At 55.3% G+C, this 20,321-nt stretch overlaps 8 protein-coding genes across 8 annotated transcripts; 4 read left to right on the top strand and 4 right to left on the bottom strand.

Annotated features, from left to right (window-relative positions):
* Positions 1-61: 61 nt before the first annotated feature.
* Positions 62-1,820, top strand: LTR77_008012 (uncharacterized protein; the record flags this gene model as incomplete). Its single annotated transcript, XM_064805246.1, has 2 exons — positions 62-581; positions 631-1,820. The coding sequence occupies 2 exons, from the start codon at positions 62-64 to the stop codon at positions 1,818-1,820; spliced, it is 1,710 nt and encodes a 569-aa protein (XP_064656351.1).
* Positions 1,821-2,020: 200 nt separating this feature from the next.
* LTR77_008011 (uncharacterized protein) lies at positions 2,021-4,984 on the bottom strand (the record flags this gene model as incomplete). The annotated part of the gene is made up of 2 exons (XM_064805245.1): positions 2,021-4,153; positions 4,205-4,984. 2 exons carry the CDS (start codon positions 4,982-4,984, stop codon positions 2,021-2,023), a joined length of 2,913 nt encoding a protein of 970 aa, XP_064656350.1.
* Positions 4,985-5,646: 662 nt separating this feature from the next.
* LTR77_008010 (uncharacterized protein) lies at positions 5,647-7,367 on the top strand (the record flags this gene model as incomplete). Its single annotated transcript, XM_064805244.1, has 4 exons — positions 5,647-6,196; positions 6,250-6,629; positions 6,684-6,700; positions 6,767-7,367. 4 exons carry the CDS (start codon positions 5,647-5,649, stop codon positions 7,365-7,367), a joined length of 1,548 nt encoding a protein of 515 aa, XP_064656349.1.
* Positions 7,368-9,126: 1,759 nt separating this feature from the next.
* On the top strand, positions 9,127-13,427 carry LTR77_008009 (uncharacterized protein; the record flags this gene model as incomplete). Its single annotated transcript, XM_064805243.1, has 3 exons — positions 9,127-10,359; positions 10,427-10,536; positions 10,592-13,427. 3 exons carry the CDS (start codon positions 9,127-9,129, stop codon positions 13,425-13,427), a joined length of 4,179 nt encoding a protein of 1,392 aa, XP_064656348.1.
* A 348-nt stretch (positions 13,428-13,775) lies between these two features.
* Positions 13,776-14,604, bottom strand: LTR77_008008 (uncharacterized protein; the record flags this gene model as incomplete). Its single annotated transcript, XM_064805242.1, has 4 exons — positions 13,776-13,874; positions 13,982-14,174; positions 14,229-14,386; positions 14,470-14,604. The coding sequence occupies 4 exons, from the start codon at positions 14,602-14,604 to the stop codon at positions 13,776-13,778; spliced, it is 585 nt and encodes a 194-aa protein (XP_064656347.1).
* A 696-nt stretch (positions 14,605-15,300) lies between these two features.
* LTR77_008007 (uncharacterized protein) lies at positions 15,301-16,120 on the bottom strand (the record flags this gene model as incomplete). The annotated part of the gene is made up of 4 exons (XM_064805241.1): positions 15,301-15,311; positions 15,370-15,649; positions 15,705-15,865; positions 15,943-16,120. The coding sequence occupies 4 exons, from the start codon at positions 16,118-16,120 to the stop codon at positions 15,301-15,303; spliced, it is 630 nt and encodes a 209-aa protein (XP_064656346.1).
* A 390-nt stretch (positions 16,121-16,510) lies between these two features.
* On the top strand, positions 16,511-17,164 carry LTR77_008006 (uncharacterized protein; the record flags this gene model as incomplete). The annotated part of the gene is made up of 1 exon (XM_064805240.1): positions 16,511-17,164. The coding sequence occupies one exon, from the start codon at positions 16,511-16,513 to the stop codon at positions 17,162-17,164; it is 654 nt and encodes a 217-aa protein (XP_064656345.1).
* A 1,867-nt stretch (positions 17,165-19,031) lies between these two features.
* Positions 19,032-20,211, bottom strand: LTR77_008005 (uncharacterized protein; the record flags this gene model as incomplete). The annotated part of the gene is made up of 2 exons (XM_064805239.1): positions 19,032-19,173; positions 19,256-20,211. 2 exons carry the CDS (start codon positions 20,209-20,211, stop codon positions 19,032-19,034), a joined length of 1,098 nt encoding a protein of 365 aa, XP_064656344.1.
* Between the last annotated feature and the right edge of the window lie 110 nt (positions 20,212-20,321).

Below are 20,321 nucleotides of genomic sequence, written 5' to 3'. Positions count from 1 at the left end.
TGAGCTGGCAACAACATGGCCAGGTAAAACTTCCTAAAGGGCATCCTCCATCTTGACGAACATGGGCAACATACTGGAACAGCTGGATGCCCAGCTGGCTTCCCTTCTGTATGACTGGAGCTTCTCGACCACCCTCATAGCATTGATAATCGCAGCATTCGTGGCCTACCCCATCTTCTACCCTTCGGAACCTGATACGCATCCTCTTCTGCTCGCCCGCCAGTCGGCAATCGGCTCCGTACGGAACAAGAATGAGAGCGCGGTCTACAGGTCACCCGAAGTACCTGCAGACACGCCCTTGAGGTCTGGTCTTGGAGTCAAAGATGCTTCGGCACCGAGATGGTCGGCGGGCAAGGACGGCGACTTGAGGGATGTATGGCGTGAGGTCATGAAGGGTGGGAAGAATGATGTTGCGAAGGGAAGCATCATGACTGTGCTGGGGAAGGAGGAGCTGGTGGAACATGATGTTGAGCAGTTGAACCAGGAGATTGCTGTCATGGGAAAGCACATGAAGGAAGCTGGGGTTAAGAAGGTTGCGGTATATCTGCCAAACTGTGCTGAGTATCTGATGACTGTGTTCGGTATGTATAATAGACCAAAGGCGCTTCGCTCAATGCTGACGAACCGAAGCCTGCTCATTCTACGGTCTCACACCTGTACTCCTGCCGTACAACCTTCCTCATCCGAAGATCATTGAGCTTCTCAAATCGACTTCAGCAGACGGCTTGATATGCGCCGCTGGGAACCTGCCGTTGGAGGATGTAGCGGAGCAGTGTCAGAACCTCCGCCTCCTAACATGGGTCGTAGAGAAGACCAGCAGACACATGGACTGGAACGGAGTGCCCTCCTTTGCCGAGAAACGCCTCCAAGTCAGCGTATGGCACGACGTCGTCGAAGAAAACACCTCCACCGCACCTCAACTACCCTCCAACGACGACGTCCCTACTCCAGCCGACATAACCATCGTCCAACAAAACCTCATCGACCTCTCCCAACCCCCTCAAACAACAACCTTCACCCATCGCAACCTCGCCTCCGCCACCGCAGCCCTCATCTCCGCCCTCCCTTCCCGCCAACGCCTCAACGCCGCCGATCTCGTCCTCCCCGCCTCCAGCTTCAGCGTCCCCTACGTCCTCTGCCAAACCCTCGCGACCCTCTACACCCACGCCTCCCTCGCCATCACCTCAGTCGCCGAACCAGGCGTCGATCTCGCCCTCGCAACCCGCGGCGTCGCTCCCACCGTCGTCATCGCCTCCGCCGAGACCCTCGCAAAACTCCACGCGCAAGAAAACGAAACCGCCAAGGGCCTCCTGCACAGCCTAGCGAAATACACATCCACCCAATCCCTCGCCTCCGGCCGCATGCCCGACGGCAACAGCCTCCTCTTCCGCCTCCTCTCCCCGAGCAAAACGGCTTCGCAACCCGGCAAACTCCGCCTCATCCTCACCTCCGAGCGTCTTGGCGGCGGCAGTCCACCACTAAGCGCAGCGATGCTCTCCGACCTACGGATTTTCACTCGGGCAAGAATTTGCTACGCGCTCACTTCCCCCTTCGTGGCGGGCGCGGTGGCGCAGACGCATGTCTTTGACTATAGAGTCCGGGAAGGGCAGGCGGGGAGTCGGTATAGTCATTTCGGGCTTCCATTGAGTTCGGTGGAGATTAAGTTGGTGAATAAAGAGGACAGGGAGGTTGAGGGTACCGGGCCGAGGGGGGAGATTGTGGTTAAAGGGCCCGCGGTGGCGGGGGAGGGGAAGGAGGCGGAGGTGAATATTGGCGTAGGGGGGAGGTTTGGGGTGGATGGGTGTTTGGAGCTTGTGTAGTTGGGGTCTTGATAGAATAGACCGGCGAAGCCTATGAAACAGACAACCTGAAAATTGCCCAAATGTCGTTATTCCAAAGCAGGGGTATCACAAGTCCACCTCATCCAAAACGCCCTCAAGCCCCTCCAACAGCTCCCTGCCCTCGTCCAACCCCTTCAATCCTACCATCCCAATCACGATCACTCCCACCCTCAGCACCATCAACACCGCTCCAGCACCCTCCAATCCAATACCTCGAACCCCTCCCCTTCCCCCTCACCAAAACATCCCTTCTTCTGCAGCGCCTCCAACTGCCCCACAATCTCCGGAACCTGCTGCTTCCGCTTCGATTCCACGACTACTAGCCTCTTCATACCCTGGTAAGCTTGACTTTCCCTCACCACTTCCGGGGGCTGCTCGAAGCCTGACCTCGGTGGGGACGAGGAGATCGTTGACGAAGCAGATCGAGACGAAGCAGGACAGCACTCGCGATCCCAGCATTCCAACGAGGGTACAACGATGACGTTGTCGTGGCTGCCGAGGAGGTCGTGCGCGATGTAAGGCGTGCGCGCGATGCAGGGGGCGAGGTAGATTGCTGTGCTGGCTAGAGGACAGGTGGCGGGGTTGCAGAGGGGGTTTGGTGGGGGTGGTGGGGGGTAGGTGGTTTGGAAGAGGGATTGGAGGCGGGAGAGTAGGGAGGATGGGTTCTTGGTTTGATTGGGTCGGGAGGAGGAAGGGTGAGGTGTCTTTGCGGGTGCCTTGGCTGGAGATTGGGCAGAGCGAGGAGGCTGATTGGCGGTATTGGTAATATCCGCCAGTGGTTGTGAGACAGGAGCTGCGTGCTCGCAGGCCGGTCTTGCCGCTGTGCTTCGTTTGGGGTTGTTCTCAGACCGTGGCCGTTTGTTTGCGGGACACGGCGTGTTCACAACATCTGTTGATGGCCGCTTGCGCTTCGGCGAAGTAGTAGCAATGAGTGTGGTGCCATCCAGAGCATTCTCGTCGATCTCCACGACCTTCGCCGTATGTACTGTGGTTGCGGTGCTCCTCTGGCTCGCACTCGTTGTGACAGTCCGCACCGTCGAAGGCGTCTTCGTCGCTCTCTGCCTCTCGAACTTCTTTCGGCATTTCTTCTCCAGACGCTCGACCCAGTTCCTCATCTCCTGCGACTCCGAGACCACCGTAACCGCTCGTGAGTCCGATGCTTGCTTCTGTAACTCCTGGAACGATGTGCATTCCTTCCAACTCCGATCCTGGTGGATCTTCTTGATGCGTGGATGTCGCAGCATGAAGAAGTCACAGTTCGATGGCTTCTCGAACCCCGAGCCGAGAACTTCGAAGACGAAGGGTTGATCGAAGAGGACGTCCATTGGCCTCGAGAGTCTTGCGGTGTCGACGTCGAAGCTGCAGGATTCTGTCGTTCTGCCTGCGTTGAATGGTTTCGCACAGAACTTCCCGATCTCGTTCGCGGCCTGCAGTACAGGCTTGGGTATGCAGAAGTCCTGCTGTATCGTCCCAACGTGGCGAAATAAGGGGCGAGCATCGAAGCGCAGGACCTCTTCTTTGTTCATCAAGCAGCCAAGATGAAAGTCCGTGTACTGCACATTCGGCAACCCACACTTCGCGGCTTGTTGTGCATTGTAGCTGGCGCCAATAACAGCGAAGTCAGCTTCATCGCCCAGGCCAGCAATGTAGTCTTTCTTGAGCTTCATGAACGTCTGCAGTCGCCCGTTTGCGCCAGACTCGAGGGCAAAGTACGGGACACCGCATGGCTTCAGGATCAAGCCTTCACATCTCTCGGCGATTGAGGCCGCAAACTGGTTGACGAGCACTTTCGTCGAACGTGTTGCGTCCGAGAAGTCCACGATCTTCCACTCAGAGCTGAAAGCACGACCAGCAACTTTGGTGTAGACCTCTCGCAGCCACATTCGCCGCTCGTCGATGGGCTTGTTGAGGACAAGTTCACTGTCGAGTAGAAGTATGTCGAAGAACACAATGGCTAGATGCTCGTCAGACTTTGGTAGGGAGTCATAGTCCGTCCCGATGAAGGATCCAGAACGAGGAACATGCTTCCGGATCTTCTCGAAAGGCAGGATGCGACGTTCGCTGTCGGAGTAGACGACCATCTCGCCCAGTAGAATGGCTTGTCTTTTGATTTTGCAATCTGCTTTGCCGAGTCGGAGGCAGTCAGTGATGGTCTGGTGTAACCCGCTGCGGTCAGAAGTAGATTCCTTGCCGCTCTTCGAGAAGATAGTGATGCACTCAGAGACATTCGGTGATCGCTTGAGGTCAATGTGAATCTCGCAGTACTCTCCATCGTACTTTCTCTCGAGTACCCATTTCTGACCTCCAGCCCTCTGCAAACAGTGCTCGACGCTTCTCGCTTTTGTCCAGTCTGGCCTGCCTACCTTGACACCGACGATAGGCGTTAGCTTAGCGCGAGCGCTCTGTCGATGCAGTCTCTCGGACCTCGGATCGCAGCTCGCAGGGTACTCGGATAACGACCGCTGGAGCAAGCCGATCGCAGCTGCGAGATCATTCTGAAATAGCAGAAGGTCTGGTAGGAGAAAGTGGAAGGATCTGAAGACTAGCCCTTCGTCCAAACGCAGGGGAGCCAAGTCTTTCAGAATGAGTCGAACCAGCCATTTACCCTCAATCGGCGTGAGGCGCTTGAAAGCGTCTCCAAGAGGGCCGTCCTTCTTCGCTGAAGAGTGTGGTAGACGGTTGGTAAACGACTTCGCCGAGAATCTGCTTTGGCTAGCGAGCTCGTCGAGCATGCCATCCACTTCAGCCAAGCCGGGAGGAGGATGAGCTGGTGGCCCGCCCACAGCCAGTACTCGCTCAACACAGGATCCCAGATCTCCTCGGCCAGCCTCCTTGTACGCGTGCAGGTCCTTCGTCAGAGCGGCGCTAAGACTCAGACATCTGCTCAAGATCCTGCAAAGACGCGTCGCTTGGATATAGTAGACGCGATCGGTCCTCCGCTCCGGCAGCAAGGTAGACAGAAACGCGACTGCATCTTTCACGGCCAGACTGTTGAGCGCATTTCGATGCGATTTGAACCATGAGTCGACCACGGCTTTGATCTGAGTCGACTTCTCTCCCACGTTTAGAAATGGCGGATCGCGCAACTCAAGGTCCTCGATCCGGGATAGCAATGTGCAAACCTCTGAGAATGGGAGCGGCATTGCTTAAGTATGCTGTTGTATTATGCATTGTCGATGTGATATTATCCAAGAGGAAGGGTGAACGAATGAAGGTGCCCAAAGGGCTGCATATGGAAGTCGCGAAGTGAGGGTGCCGTTGCTCTTCATCTGGTGAAGTAGTCGCGTGAAAAGGTGGGGGGGGGACACGCTAGTGGGCGCTTGCACGTGATGCGAGTAGTCTCGTTTTCGTTTGGGGATCCCATCCCACAGCTCCTAACAAACCTTTCATCCTTCGAGATACAACTACACCTGGGCAAGCTTGCAATGAACGTCCGAGAGTGGAGAAAATATACAACGTTGCCATGTGACATCGGGTGTATTGTATATGTGAAACTGGTGTACCCTTGAGGGCAGGCTCTGAGACGACATTGGCTAACTCCTCGGTCGAACGCAAAGAGGTGCAGAAGTACATGCATACATGTATGGAATCTTCAGCACTGCCGTCCGACGTATTCCCATCACCTCTCCTCCGTATGCACCTCCACGCACCCCACAGCAAGCCGAGCGAGGCGTGATGCAACGCCGCACGGGACGACGGCATGTGAGCTGCAAAGCTGAACATGACATGAGTATATGTAGGCTTCCTTTCCACTTCTCCTCTGTCATCAACCCAGCGTCCGTTATTATAATAGCCTGTTGGAATCATGGCAGAAAGCGCAACTCTCAGTTTCCTAAAAACATACTCAATCCCACTCTTACTTCTGCTTCTCGTTGCATCCCTCGTGAGAAACAAGTACAAGACTGGCCTCTCCGATATTCCTGGACCACGCATCGCCGCATACACCAAGCTATGGCGTCTGTACGACGTCTGGAAAGGACAAGCACACTGGACAGCTATCAAGCTACACAAGAAACATGGCAAGCTGGTGCGCACAGCGCCGAATGTCGTCTCGGTCGCGGACGCAGATGAGATATCAAAGATCTACAACATCAAAGGCAACTTTACCAAGACTGGCTTCTATCCTATTCAGAGCGTTTCTTGGAAGAAGCAGCCGGCGATGAATCTGTTCAGCACGCGAAGCGAGGCAGAGCATCGGGATCAGCGCAAGAAGATTGCCAATGCTTACAGCCTGGAATCGCTTCTCAAGATGGAGAGCTCTGTGGACGACTGTGGAAAGCTTTTCGTTGAGAAGATGAACAGTTTTGCTAATCGAGATGAGCCGGTGGATCTTGGTGCATGGCTGCAGTATTACGGTATGACCGAGACTGCCCTTCACCGCCCGTCCCTACTGACATTGATAACGTAGCCTTCGATGTCGTCGGTGAGCTGACCTTCCAAAGCAAGTTTGGCTTCCTCAGCACAGGTGGCGACGTAGATGGCATGATGCAAGCCATCGAAGGCATGCTTGTGTACGCCTCACATATCGGCCAGATACCGGAGCTTCATTGGTTCTTGCTCGGCAACCCTCTGTTCACCATGCTTATGCCTGCAATGGAGACGTGGAATCAGACTCTTCTATTTACGCTCAAGGCCATTAACAGCCGGACGAAGATCTCGAGAGATGGCGAGCTTGAGCTGGAAGAAGGCAAAGTTGGCGACGACATGCTGTCGAAGTGGGCGGCTGTAAAGTCATTTGACCCACTCAAGATGAGCACGAGGGATATTGTTGTGCATCTCAGTGCCAATGTGAGTGACTGCAAATATCTTGGTGCAGGCTTTCGTGACTAATGGATTATATAGGTCTTCGCAGGATCCGAGTAAGCATGGACATGGGCATTCTAGCCTCGCTCTTTGAAGGCTTTACTGACCTATTACTGTCCAAGTACCACCGCCATAGCTCTCCGCGCCATCCTCTACTTCCTGATGAAGAACCCCGACAAGATGAACAAACTTCGCGACGAGATCGATGCCGCCGGCAAAGCTGGCAAGCTCAGCGACTTCATCCAAGACATCGAGGCAAGAAACGAACTTCCCTACCTCAACGCCGTCATAAAGGAAGCAATGCGTCTCCACCCAAGCGTCGGCTTCCTCTTCGAGCGGCACATACCACCAGAAGGCGCGACTATCTGTGGGAAGTACCTCCCCGGCGGTACAATCGTAGGCATAAATCCATGGGTGCTCCAGCATAACCCTGAAGTCTTTCCTAACCCAGAGTCCTTCGAGCCCGAACGATGGCTGGAGACGGAGAAGAATAAAGAGGAGCTTGCCAACATGGAGAAGCATTTCTTCTCGTTCGGTGCAGGGAGTCGTGTGTGCATGGGGAGGAATATCAGTCAGATTGAGATGAGGAAGATTATTCCGCTCCTTGTGAGGGAGTTTGATATGAGTTTGGAGGGGGATGGGGAGTGGAAGGTTAAAAATGTTTGGTTCACGCAACAGCATATGCCGACGGTTCGTCTGAGGCGGCGGGAGAAGGCTGCTTGAGTTGAAGACAGATATTGTGGAAAGGCCATTTAGATATTGATTCGCAAGTGCACAGGTTTTCAAGCTCCTGCTCAATAGGGAGTGTGAAGTGCACCTTCCTCATGGGCGGCAACTGCCAAGTGGTTTCGGACTACGACCTGAGTTCTGCTGCCACTTCCTCCTCAAACACCTGGACCTTCCACCTGCAATCCTCGTAGGATCGATGTCGCTGATAGGGTGAATGAACGTGACGAAGCTGGCAAACTGGTTACGCCTCAGCAACGTCACATGGCCGATTTCCCTCATATTGCGGTTAACGGGATATCTCGCGCTGTGCAGCCGTCGTTGGCACCGCTGCTTGTGGATGAGGATCAGTCGATGACTTGCGACGCTACTCGTCGAGGTACAAATGAGAAGCAGATGAAGGGCCGACCTCCATAGCCAGACCGAACGCTTTGTGGACTATTGTTGATAGCTTACTTGAACGGCAGCGTCCCTTCATACGCCGAGAGCTGCGACAATGGATAGGGTCCATCGAGCAGTTCTGGGAAGAGATGCGGTAGGCGAAGTGCTCTACCAAACACAACCACACCCCAAGTGATCCTATTTCCTAAGTCCTATGTCGGCGGACTGTCGACTGTTGTAAGAAGATCCATCTCAAGACTGTCCTATCTTACTGAGGCGACTTCGCTGTCGGCAGTTTGCATCCTGCTGCTATGTCGCAACTACAGCCTGCATCACGCATTTTCCTCGATAGGAAGGAAGCTCAACGGTAACGCTGTCGTCGAGCTCCCGGAAGCACACCCGCCTTAGCGCATGTGGTCGCAGGGCGGCCGCCGACCTTGTTCTGAGTGTCTCAGAACAGCCAGCGAATCATACCCACAATCTCATGCGCGTCCAGCATCAAACGTTCGAGTTCACAGGCTTTCGGCCAATAGTGTGATGAGCTGCAAGCTAATGTCCTGCATCAATCCCACCTCTGCCGAGCGTCGACGTGTTCACAGCGACGCCATTAAAAGCCATGCACCCGGATCGAAACGGGCGAGATGCGGCGGAGTGTGATGGCCTTGTACGACGCTGATTGGCCCCTGTGATCCTGGTCGCCATCCCACACGAGGAACTCCAGGTTGGCTCGTGATCGTCGAGCTTCGATTGCTCCAGAGTCATTTCATCTCGACTCGACAACAGCCGACAGCAAGCTCCTCTACACGCACGGCTCAAACACCAAAGACTGTCCGACCAACCGTACGATACATCTGGACCCTGCCGACGACAATCAGCTGCAACAGCGCGATGCAGCCACGCCGCACCTGAAGGGCTGAGGTCACTGCGGAGCACCACGGAGGCGCCGAATTGCAACCATGATCTGAGCCCGACTTCGACCATATACCGTACCACGTCCTCGTCCGTTGTATAGCAAGCAATGCTCGACATTGGCTTGCCACCTGAATATGAGAGACGAACTGCACGCTGTATGTCCTCTCTTCATCGCGCCGTCCGTTTCTTGCGCTGTACCACGCCGGCCAATCACGATGCCAGCTCCTCCGGGACCTTAAGCAGGCTGCTGTAGAGTGCGCTGGCACTGCTGGCATCTGTCTGTGTCAATCGTACGTTGCCCGCTAACGACCGTGAACTTTGTGCAGCTGTGTCACCATCTTTAACCATCCGCCATGTTTCGCGCTCCTCCACGCCTGGCATCCCTTCTCTTGATGGACCTCCGCGCCACGCCTCCTCCTCTACCCCTCTACCTCGCCGCTCTCGTTCTGCCTCCGACCTGGACATGGCCAGCCAACTGACTGGATGGATCACCGCTGGCCAGCAGGATCTTCTCGCTCGAGTGAATCTGGTATCATCTGGTCTTGACGAAGCGCCGGTCGCTTCGATTGACCTACCACAGGAGACTCAACCGGACGAACCGCAAGAACCAATTCCACGTTTGTCTGATCTTGCACAGCTTCTACGACTTGGAAGATACCAGCGCCGGAAATGTTTGCAGCTCCAACACAACCTACACTGTGCCTATTCGGAGGCCGCACGAACCTCTCGTTTACTGCTAATTTCGCGCTCCGTTCAGCGTACGCTCGGGCAGTGTATCAAGGCCGAGGACAAGCACAGTTTTGTCAATTTGCTTAATGCTTTCCACGATTCTCTGTCCGGAGGACTTTTGCATTCGGCCGGACCCGTGCATGCGACCTCCAAGAGGGACGACGGTTGCGTTGGATACCCAGCCTGCTTCCTGGATCGGCTACCATCGAGTTCTCGGAGTCAGATTCTGGACTTCATATGCAAGGTCAGACATGACGGCCATTTCATTGCTGACCGTCTAGCATCGCTCTCGCACCGAGAGCTGGAGACCATTTTGCCAGAAAAAGGCCAGGCCAAATCCAGTGACTCCATTTTCGGGTCCTCGCAAAGGAGCAGCTCTCGTGCCTCCAGGCATCTTGGATTTGCGGCCGATACCCAGACGGACCTGTTGGCCTCGCTCGAGTTTGGCAGTGCTTTGGAGACGCTTGTCTATGCAGTGCGTGGACTGTCCAGCGCTCCCCTTTATCGCGATGCCGAACCCACGGACGTTTGGTCTACGGTCTGTGCGAACCTGATTCTGGAGCAGAAGCATGGGAGTGAAAAGGTGGTGCCGGCCGTGATCCAACTATGGGCCGCTTCTTCCAAGTGGGCAGGAAAGGACCGCCTGAGCAATTGGATGGCCGATTTGATCCAGCGCGGAACACCTCTGTTGGACCAGACCCAGAAGCAAAGCTTCCGTGTGCGCTCTGGGATTCGGACCGAGCTTGATGTTCAAGAAGACAACCGTCTGGAGGCGTTCTACCAGGAGTCCGTGGACTCATTGCTTGCCTTGTTGGCCGCCTCGACTGACACCGGTGTGTTACCTGAGGGCGCGCTGCTCTTATGCCAAGAGATCTGCCGGAAGTTGGAGGCTCACTCTACTCACAAGCAGGCGTTTCCGTACTTCGTGCTTACTCGCTGGCTCTTCCTGTCATTCCTGCCAGACATAGTCACGCTACCAGAGGCAAGCAGCTGAATCAAGATCGAACAAATCGTAACTCACTGATCTTTTCAAGGCACACGGAATTTTGACCGACCACTTTATCTCGGACACTGTCCGTCAACGGCTTCTTCGAGAAGTCACTGCCCGCTGCTCAAGATCGGTTTATGGCGTTGTCTACTCGTGGTGAGGATGTCATAGACAGCTACAAGATCCTTCGGAGAACTAATTCGTGTGCCAGGAAGTACGGAGCTCCTGATTCTACGGATGTCAGACAGGTCGTCAACACAATTGCTGGCAAATTCGACATCCAGCAGCCAGAGGGAGGAAGAGTGTTCGATTTCATCACACCCCCGGTACCTGCTAACGAAGAAGTGGTTGTGCCGCTGACCGCAGCTGATCTGAACACCCTCGTGACCGCGCTCTACCCTCAACGGGCTCCGGCGAAGGCATCTTCCGAACGAGATCCATCTCGGACAGGGCTACACTCATCTTCATCCTCGGTTTCCGGGTTCTCACTTTTCCAGACTCCAGGAACAGCTCCAACGGGCTACACCAGTCCCGCGAGTGGAAATGCATACCCTGTTCTGTCGGAGAAGTTTTCGGATGACCACGTTGTGACGGACTTGTCCAGACTAGATCCAGGAATCGTGGAAGGCGAGCAGCTGCGTGAGATCTGTGCAGCAATCGATGATATGTCGGCCAGCCAAACACCGACCGGCTCTCATGAGTGGAGTCTTCTTCGCACGGGTGCTGACGGACTTTCCACCGTACGGCGCATTCTGTGCGAAGAAGCTCTTGGTTTTGATGGACCGTCGAGCGACAATATGACGAGCACCATGCAAGGATCTCCTGATACTCACAAGTGCAGAGCCGCTGTTGAGGAGCTTCTGATCGATGAGGACCTCAAGCAGCATTGGTCCCCTGACTTGTCCAAGCCAGAACCTCCACTGGACGAGGTGCAGGAGACCATTAAACGCGCTTTCGTCGAGCGTACTGCCCTTTGTGATGATTCATCCGACTTCATCTCAGCCCATACCTGGCACCGCAGGCTTAGGAAGTTTCGCAAGGTTCTAGCGGATGACAACGACCCGAAACCGTTGTCGAGCTTGCTGACTAGCATCGAATCCTTCAATCGCAGCTCGCTTGACGAAGCTCTGGCTGTAGAGCGGTGGTGCGTCGAACCTCTACGAAATGTGTCCAGCCTTACCCAGGGTCAGAGCGAGCTGCTGCGCCAGCACACTGAGACCATGAGCCGGCTTCGAGACAAGATGTGGTATGTTGCCGAAGTACGAACATCTGCCGCTTACGATGAAGCGCGCTCCGTAGCTTCTGCTCTGAAGGTGATGGGTAAGGTCAAGCGGCCCACTCGTGCCTTTCCTGCTCCGCCTCTCCGGCACTGGAACGGGTTCAAAGGTCCTGCAGCTAGCTTCCACCTCAAGACCGAGGCGCAGGTTTTGGAGATACTGAGCGCACCTCCTGGCCACGGTGGGCCGAATAAACTCAGCGATGATCAGTCCAGAGCCCTCTCAGCCTGGCTGGACCGCAATGCGGTGGAGAATTTGTGCAAAGGCGAAGAGCGGTTGCAGAGGCTTTGCCTGGAGATCCGGAAGGCGGTCACTACAATTACCTCTGACGGCTCAGCGACCTGGTCGAGTATACTCTTCGCTCGGAGCCAAGTGGCAGACAGCGGAGCACCCAAGAGTCCGTCATACAGTCCATTGTTCCAGTCTCGGGGATATGCGGGCCGCCAGGACCTCTTCTCGGTGCAGACGAACGTGCCACCCAGCATCGATTCTATCTCAAGCGCGTCTTCACATCCCCTGTCGGCCAGGAGCTCTCGGGACTATCTCGAGACTCGCAGTCCAACGCTGACGAACAAGTCTTCTGGTCCATTCTGGTCTCCATCGTTGACAGACACGCAGTCTCCTTCTAGCGCTACAAGCATTGGTTCTTCTTACATGCAACCGGCTTTCGGGCTTCGCTCCAATCTGGCGGATTCGGCGGGAGGCGTAGGCTCTGAGCAAATGAAGGAGCAGGTCCGCCAACGACTCACGAGCCTTCTGATCAGTGACCTTACGCTTCCTGCTTTCGCGACTGGCAGCGAGACCGATCGAGCGTTTTGGAGCGGTCTGGGCGGCGAACTGACTGAGAAGCATCTTCGAAACGTGCGACTCACTCAAGGTGTGGGCTCACCTGACACGGTGGTGCAAGATGACTATCAGTTCGACTACAGCAACGCCTTCTCGAGACTACTGCAGTCATTCGCGAGCACATCGAACCCGTTCGAGAAGCTGCGATACCTTGCGGATGTCAACACACTCCTCAAGCCCTACATGGCCGATCAAGCTGCTGCATCGCCGCGAAGTCATCCGAAGCTGCTCAACGGCCTCTCGCTTAACACCAGAGACACAGCTGCCGTGCCAGACATCATGGTCGAAGGTTTCCGAAGACTGTTCTCCAACAGCCAACAACGTCCTACAGCCATATTCCGCGACCTGCAATACATTGCCGCCCTCGTCCCCTCACCAACTCTCTCGGCCACCGAGAGCAAAGCCTTCTGGAACGCCACCATAGCCATCCTCCGCCTCAAGCAAGAAGCCACCCAACTCATGGTCGAGACCGCCGACAGCATCATCGCATACCACTCCATGAACCGCGGTTCCGGCCGCTCCTCCTCTTCCACCGCCCAACAGGAGCGCGATTCCGCCACCTTCACCGTACCTAACCGCACCCCGTCCGCCGAGGACATCGGAAAGTACACCATGGCCCACGCAGCGGAACTGCTTCAAATTACGGCCAAAGAAGGCGATGCGGTCGCGCAGCGAGAGTTGGCGACGCTGTATCTCACGCATCCAGAGCTGATGGACCATATCATCGCACCGTTGTCCAGACCACGGGATGTTTTCAAGGAGGAGCTGGAGGGCAAGTGGAAGAGGAACCAGGACCCGCACCGCTGCGATCCGGCGACGATGTGTGTGGCGCATCACTGGATGAGCTTAAGTGCGCTGGGTGGAGATGCGTTGGCGAAAGAGTATCTGAGGCAGAGGGAGGAGATGGATCGGCTTGGGGAGTAATGGTCGAAGTCCAGAAAGAGTGGTGGATGGGCGTTATTTGAAAGTGTGGGTTTAGCGAGGTGTTGGCGGATGATCTGTATTATTATGCGATGTTCTTCTTTTTTGCTTCGTTGAGCGCTACAACGATACAACGATGATACCCATGATACATAGCTTTTTACGCAATGCATCGGATTTGAGGCGGTTGAAAATTCCTCGAATGTCATCGTTTCATACAAGCATAAGCAAGGTACAGAAGAATGCGGCCAGAACCTCCAGCTTCCGTCGAAAACAGCAACACAATAGGGCAACTCCAAAACACAAGACGCCGCTCAATGCGTCAATCTCGGCCTGGTCTACCCTCCTTCATCAAGTCCAGCACAACACCGACCCGACCTTGACCGGGTTCTTCCCAAACACCACTCCCTTCTCAAGCGTAAACGCCACACCCATCGGCGACCTCCCGTCCTGCAACAGCATCGTCAGCAAACATCCGACTCCCGACATCAACTCCACTCCTCCGTCTCCAACTAGCCGCGGGATCATGTGGAGAAGCAGCGGAAACAGCAGCGTACCTTATCCCAGAAAGCCTGACACTGCACGTCCTCCAGCCTGACGTTCGGGTGTACGCCCTCATCTAGGCTGATTGCCGACGCGTGGACGCCGTTGAGGTCGGTAAGTTTGGTGAGTTCGACGGGGGAGGGCGAGACGGTTGGTGGGTTCTGGCCTTGCGGGGAGGTGGTGATGTGGAGGGAGATGCCTTTGTATCTGCGAGTAGTCTAGTCAGTAGGGTGCGTGGAGAGGCGGAGGAGTAGGACGTACTTGTCGTTGGAGGGCATGGGGTAGACGCTGTTGTCGGCCTGGTGACGTACGACGTGTTGCTGAACAGAGCACTTCACCGCTGCCACTGGGACAGGCTCAGGGCCAAAGTCTGCAGGGCTCGCGATCGTGAAAGGGTCGCCAATGGGCCACGCGCCGTCCTGGGAATCAAATCAGCATGTCATGGTCGGCCGACTGGTATACTATCCTCAGGGAAGGCTAGCCATGGCGTGCATGGACGTACCTCATCGCTGTATGCCTGACACGCGACCTTCTTGGCCGGAATATGGTACATCATGCTCTCATCCATCACGATCGACCTAGCCTGCGTGACGTTGAGGGCGGTAAGGTGCTCGGGCAAGACGGCAATCGCACTCATGTTGATATGAGAACTGAGGATTGACTCGACCAAAGACGACGTAAAGACGAGGAGCCCAATGGCTGGGTAGCCGCTGGAGATACAATTTATCAGTTGTTGGACGCAAGGGAGGTGGGAGCTTTTGTCTCGCTCGTCTGCGAGCGCAGTATGGAGATACGTGCGGGTCTTGCGGTGCCTGGAACGCTGGCGCTGCTGCAGTCAAGCCGGCGATGGCGATGGTGGTGAGGAGAGCGGTGGAGCAGAGCATGTTGGCGGTGGTACAAGCTGTATTGGAAATGCTGTTTCGATGAAGAAATGCTGATGCTGATGCCGAGATGTTGATGCAACAATGTTCCAGTTATGGGTGAGGATGAGGAAAACAGATGGAGTTGAGAAAGTGAGTGGCCATGACTATACCGGGTGGAAAGTACATGTACGGAAGCCACGCTTGCCGTCGATGCATCCGCGACCATCTAACGGATGGGCAGGAGAGATCGAGTGAGAAGCAGGAATGACAAGCCGCCCAACCCTAAGTTGGAAGCGACGACTGCTTCAATCGAGCACATAATGGTGCGACGGAAAACTTTCTGGGGCGTAGATCGGGAGTGACTACGGGTTGGCAATCATGTCAAAACACTCAATTTGGATCAAGCAGGGGGCTGATGCACTTCTGAGCGCCCAACGCCAACTTTCTTTGTAAACACATCATGCGGTCGTTCACACATATCCTGAGATCGCACATTAGCAGCTGGTTCCCTCTAACAACCAGTCCAACGATGTCCTTACCTTTCCGCCCACCAGTGAAGAACATCTTCACAATAAACACCTGTAAACAAGCCATGGCAACCATCAACCCTCCCTCAATCAGATTGAAGTTGAATATCCGCCTCTCCGTACTCCGCACAGTGCTGAAGTTCCTGTTCTCTCGTGTCCGGAAGTACTTCTGCTGCCGTGTGAGAGTGCTGACTTGGCCGGAGAGCTTGGTCACTGTCTCCTCTACGCCGCCGAGTTGTTCTGGGTTGGCCCCGGCTTTCTGTGGGAGGGCTGCGCGGGCCTCGTTCTCAACCTGTACCTCATCAGCTTTTTCGCCAAGGTCAGGTCGTCTCCAAAGCATCGCGTACGGTAATCTCGAAGTCCACAACCTTGTCGGAAAAGGTCGACACGGAGTTGTCGAAGCAGAACCTGTACTCTCCCACCTCTGTTGCGGTGAACACGAAGTCACCCTGTCTCTCCTTCTCGCCTTCCATGATCACGCGCTCCCTGCCCTGCTGCGGTCCTGGGCCTACTACAGAGTAGTCGACTGTACCTCGTATTAGCCCAACTGTCTCCCTTCCAGCATATCATTGAGGTATTGCTTACTGTCAAACGATCCACCACTCTGCACAGCGAAATAAAAGGCAATCTTTGCATCTTTCTTGTCGACAAAGCTGTAGAAACACTCCTTCTCGTTGGGTACCAGCTTGTACGTGAGCGCTGTCGCGGAGGTGAGGGTGGTGAGGAGGCCGAGGAGGCTCGTGAGGGCGAGGAGGGTGAGCATCTTGGATCTGGGACTGCTCCAACCCAAGCGATTGAGGTATAGGTGGTCGCGGAGATATTGTTCTATTCGTCTCCTGTTTCTTGACAACCAAGAGCCAAATGTTCGAAGTGCTCTTGATAGAAGCCATTGGCTGATGAGTGCGGGAGCTAGCGGATGTCAAAGCTTGGCGCTTGGGAGTGAATGCCTGGACCCCCCCGATAATCACATGTATCCGTACCTTGCGTGTGAAAAGGACAAGACTTGTCCATATAGCGTAGGTCCAACTCAATTCTCTTTGCCTGCTTTCTTTCGCTAAGTCGTATCAAGTCTCTTCTTTCATCTCCACCCCCTGGGAAAAATAAGTCTCCAGGCGCCTACCTACCATTGAAAGACTCAGCACACATCACCAACATGCTACGAACAACAACCACGCTCCGCTCCCAAATCCTCACCCGGCGGCTCTCACCCAACCTCATCCGCCGCCATGCCACGCAACCCGCACCCCCAACGTCCCGCCTCACCCGCCTCGAATCCCGGCTTCCCAAATTCCTCGTCCCTTGGCTCCGCCCCATAACCCGCGCCCCCATCTCCCACGTAACAGCCTTCCTCCTCCTCCACGAACTCACCGCCATCGTCCCCGTCGTCGGCCTCGTAGCCTTCTTCCACTGCTCCAACTGGCTCCCCCCCTACATCAGCGAGGGCAAATGGGTGCAAGAAGCGACGGAGAAGGCCGGGAAATACCTGCGACGGAATGGATGGTTGAAGCAGGAGTCGAAGAGAGATAAGTGGTTTGGGAGGGGTGAGGGGAGCGTGAGGTTGTTGGTGGAGATCGGGACGGCGTGGGCGATTACGAAGGCGTTGTTGCCGGTTAGGTTGGTGTTGAGTGTGTGGGCGACGCCGTGGTTTGCAAGGTGGACTGTGCTGCCGGTTATGGGGTGGGTGGGGAGGTTGTTTGGGAGAGGAAAAGGCGTGCAGACAGTGCAGGCGGTGAAGTCGGGAGGGGCTGGGACAGGAGCGGTGGCGGGCGGGGTGCTGCCGAAGGAAGGGAGTGTGAAGGTGAAATGAAAAGATGGTGTTGTTTGGCTTGACACTGCGTTCTGCTCATGCTTAATGGATCCATTGCATCCTCAACATCTCTACTCTGGTCTGCTCGAATTGCTGGACTCATCGCCACTCAGGTCTTGTACAAACGCAGCCATCTCCACATCTTTAAAACAAACACGAGCGCACCCACCACCAACGGCACAGAACATCCTGTCGACCCTGAGGTGCTTCTTCCGGCAGCCGGGCTTACTTCAACACAACACTGTCGTCCTGCTCATTCTCACTCTGGACGCCTCTCTCCGCGCTCAATCCCGCCAAAGCTCCCTCCGCCGCTGAAACATCCTCTCCGGTCTCGTCATCGCACTCTGCGCTGCTGCAAGACACCTCACCGTTGCTGCTTGTACTCCTCAGACGAAGGCGGCGCTCTGCCCCGCCCAACCTCACCCTCCTCGAGCGGGGTCTCCGCGCCATCTTTGACGATTCCCACAACCGCAACCCTGAGTTCCTGCTCTCTCTCACGTCCGGCCTCTCTCATCCTCCGCTACGTGCGCCGCATACGCTTCCATCGAGTCAAACACCTTCTTATGCTGCAAGCAATAGCAGTGCCCGATCCCTTCCTGATGCGTCACGCATTGCTTCCGCGCCGTACGCAACACCTTCTTCGCCCACTTATGCCGAAAAGTCTTCCCGCAAACCGGACACGTTGGATGCTTGTCGCGTATGTGCTGCTCATACTGGAGAAGTGCTTTGAACGTCTGGCCCGGACAGAGATGACAACGCAGAGCTTCGTGCGACGCTGCAGCGCTTGCGGTCGCGGCTTCCGCACCGGCGCCGCCAGGACGACCTCTCGGAATTTCGAGCTTGGTGTACGACCACGGCTGATGGTCTGGTACTTCGCGCTGGGGCCGAAACACCTTCTTTACGCTGCCGAACAGTTCGTTGCAGGAGCATTTGACAAGGTGGGCTTGTGTGATGGCGTGTTAGTAGAGATCATCATCGGTCGCGCAGGAGACGCCGCAGAAGCAGTCAAATGCCATGCTAGTGAGTCGGAATTTAAATGGCGGGGGCTGTGCTGCTGGCATGGGTCGAGAGAGATTAATATAGTGCAGACCTGGCATGGTGCTACCGCCTGTAAAAATGTCTTGGGGTGGTGAGAAAGCCATTTTCGAAGACATCAGAAGCATCGTGTACGATGTAGTATTTGTGTTGAATACATTTGCTTGCGTCTGGTACATTCTATACTCACAAAGATACATGTTCCGCTTGCTCGACAGTTCTCCCGGCCAAACATGCATTCATGAGCCATCAAAGCCATCCATGTGGCTACGACCACCTCCTGGAAATTGGAGACTCGACACGCCACCATCAAGCAAATCGCTGGAAACACTGTCACATGCTTGCCAGGTCGTCGTCGTCATGGCCCTCGTCTCCACCGTGCTCAATCCAGCAACACACCTCCATCACCCTCGTCGTCGCTTTCGTCTCCGTCGTCGTTGAGAGAAGCCTCCACGCTCGAGCAGACTGAGCGATGGCGTGGGCTGTCGTTTGAATCACACGAGAGCCCTCTTCGACGTGGCGACCGGGAGGCGGGATAGCTTCCGTCTCTGGCATACGCCGGGTGTCTGCATGGACTGTCGCTTGACGTGCTCGAACCACGCGGAAGACCATATCGATCACGTCCAAAATTCGAGCTTGCATTTGGTGCCCAAAGTTGCCGACCAGCCGTTGTCTGGCTTGTAGTGTTCCTCACACTCTTGCCATGTGGAGAACTCCTTGCAGCACCGATAACAGGAAGGCATGTCGTGCTGCGCCGCGCGGTGTTTGGCATAGACCTTTTCGCAGAATAGTAGGAGTCCGCAGTCTATGCAGCGGAACTTTCTCGCATCGTTCAGCGCGCAGTGTCCGGTCCATTCTTCATGAGAGTCGCAAGAAGAAGGGCAATGCTGACACGCGTAGCGTACTGGATCGTGTGACTCGCAGTGCTTGACGAAGGCTTGCTGAGACCCGAAAACATTGTTGCACTCAGTTCTCTGCGCACAGTGCTCCGTCCACCCTTCATAGGTGTCATAAGATTGCGCGCAGATAGGGCAGCGGAAACAATCTAGCTCGTACCGGTTGCAAAGGTCCGCAAAGTCTTCTTCTGAGCTGAAGAAGTTCTCGCAGGCGACACATGTGTAGCCCGTCACGTTGTGAAGTTGGTGGTGTATGGCGCAGGCATGGGCACTGGGGAACTTGTTGCAGCATTCAGCGCAGTCGTACTCCTTGATCGGGTCATAATGGTTGAGACTGTGCTCTTCGTGCTCTTCGCTCGAGCTAGGAGATGCACATGTCGTCATATGCTCATCGCTGCTGGAGTCTTTCATCGCCAGGGTAATCTGAGCAAGTGCCGAACACAACTCCCCATCTTCGAAAGGATCATCACACTCCGATGCGCCTGTGGGACAGTTGAGGTGCTCCAATGGGTCCGAGGAAGCTTCTGAAGGATCGCTGGTTGATTTGATGTCGCAGTGGTGGAGGCTTAAGTGCTGCTGCAGACCGTCCTGGGTCAAAAACCTCCTGTTTGGACTGTAAGGGCATCTCGGGAATCCGACCTCAGGAGACGGCGGTACTATGGGTGATGTGTCGGTTCTACCGACGCATCCGGCGGGAAGAGGATACGCATTGCCACCGATGTCGAGCTTCATCTCGTGTGCCGGGTGCTTATTCGCGACATGGGTGAGCAGCGTACTTGTATCGTAGAACTTCTTTTTCGGGCACAGTCTGCATTTGCGAAGTGCTTGGACTCGTTTGCCCTTTGCGTTTCGTCGCACAATGTGCGTGACCGGACACAAGTCGTCTTTCCAGTTTGGAGAAAGTTGGAGCTTCGTCAAGACGTGCCGGCCACCAGGATCCGATCGTCGATGTGCCCTGAAATAATTCCTGTGGCCAAGCAGTTCTCCGCAACAGCAAAGAAAGAGATGCCCGTTTTCGTAGGCATGGTCGTACAGCAGTTGGGCCGTCGGGAAGGAACTCCCGCAGAGGCAACGGAACTCCAAGGCGGCAGGGTCAGCAGAGCCCTGTTCAGCCATGATGCCTTCTCGATCGCAGGAGGAAGAAACGGGTTTTACTGCGCTGTCGACAGAACTCGTTCGCGCGACGGAGATGTTGTGGGTGGGAAGATGAAGTGAGGTCTGGCGAG

The sequence above is a fragment of the Saxophila tyrrhenica genome, assembly GCF_035928015.1.
Source record: "Saxophila tyrrhenica strain CCFEE 5935 chromosome Unknown scaffold_13, whole genome shotgun sequence".
Lineage (NCBI taxonomy): Eukaryota > Fungi > Ascomycota > Dothideomycetes > Mycosphaerellales > Extremaceae > Saxophila > Saxophila tyrrhenica.
This window is presented reverse-complemented; position numbering and strand designations above follow the sequence as displayed.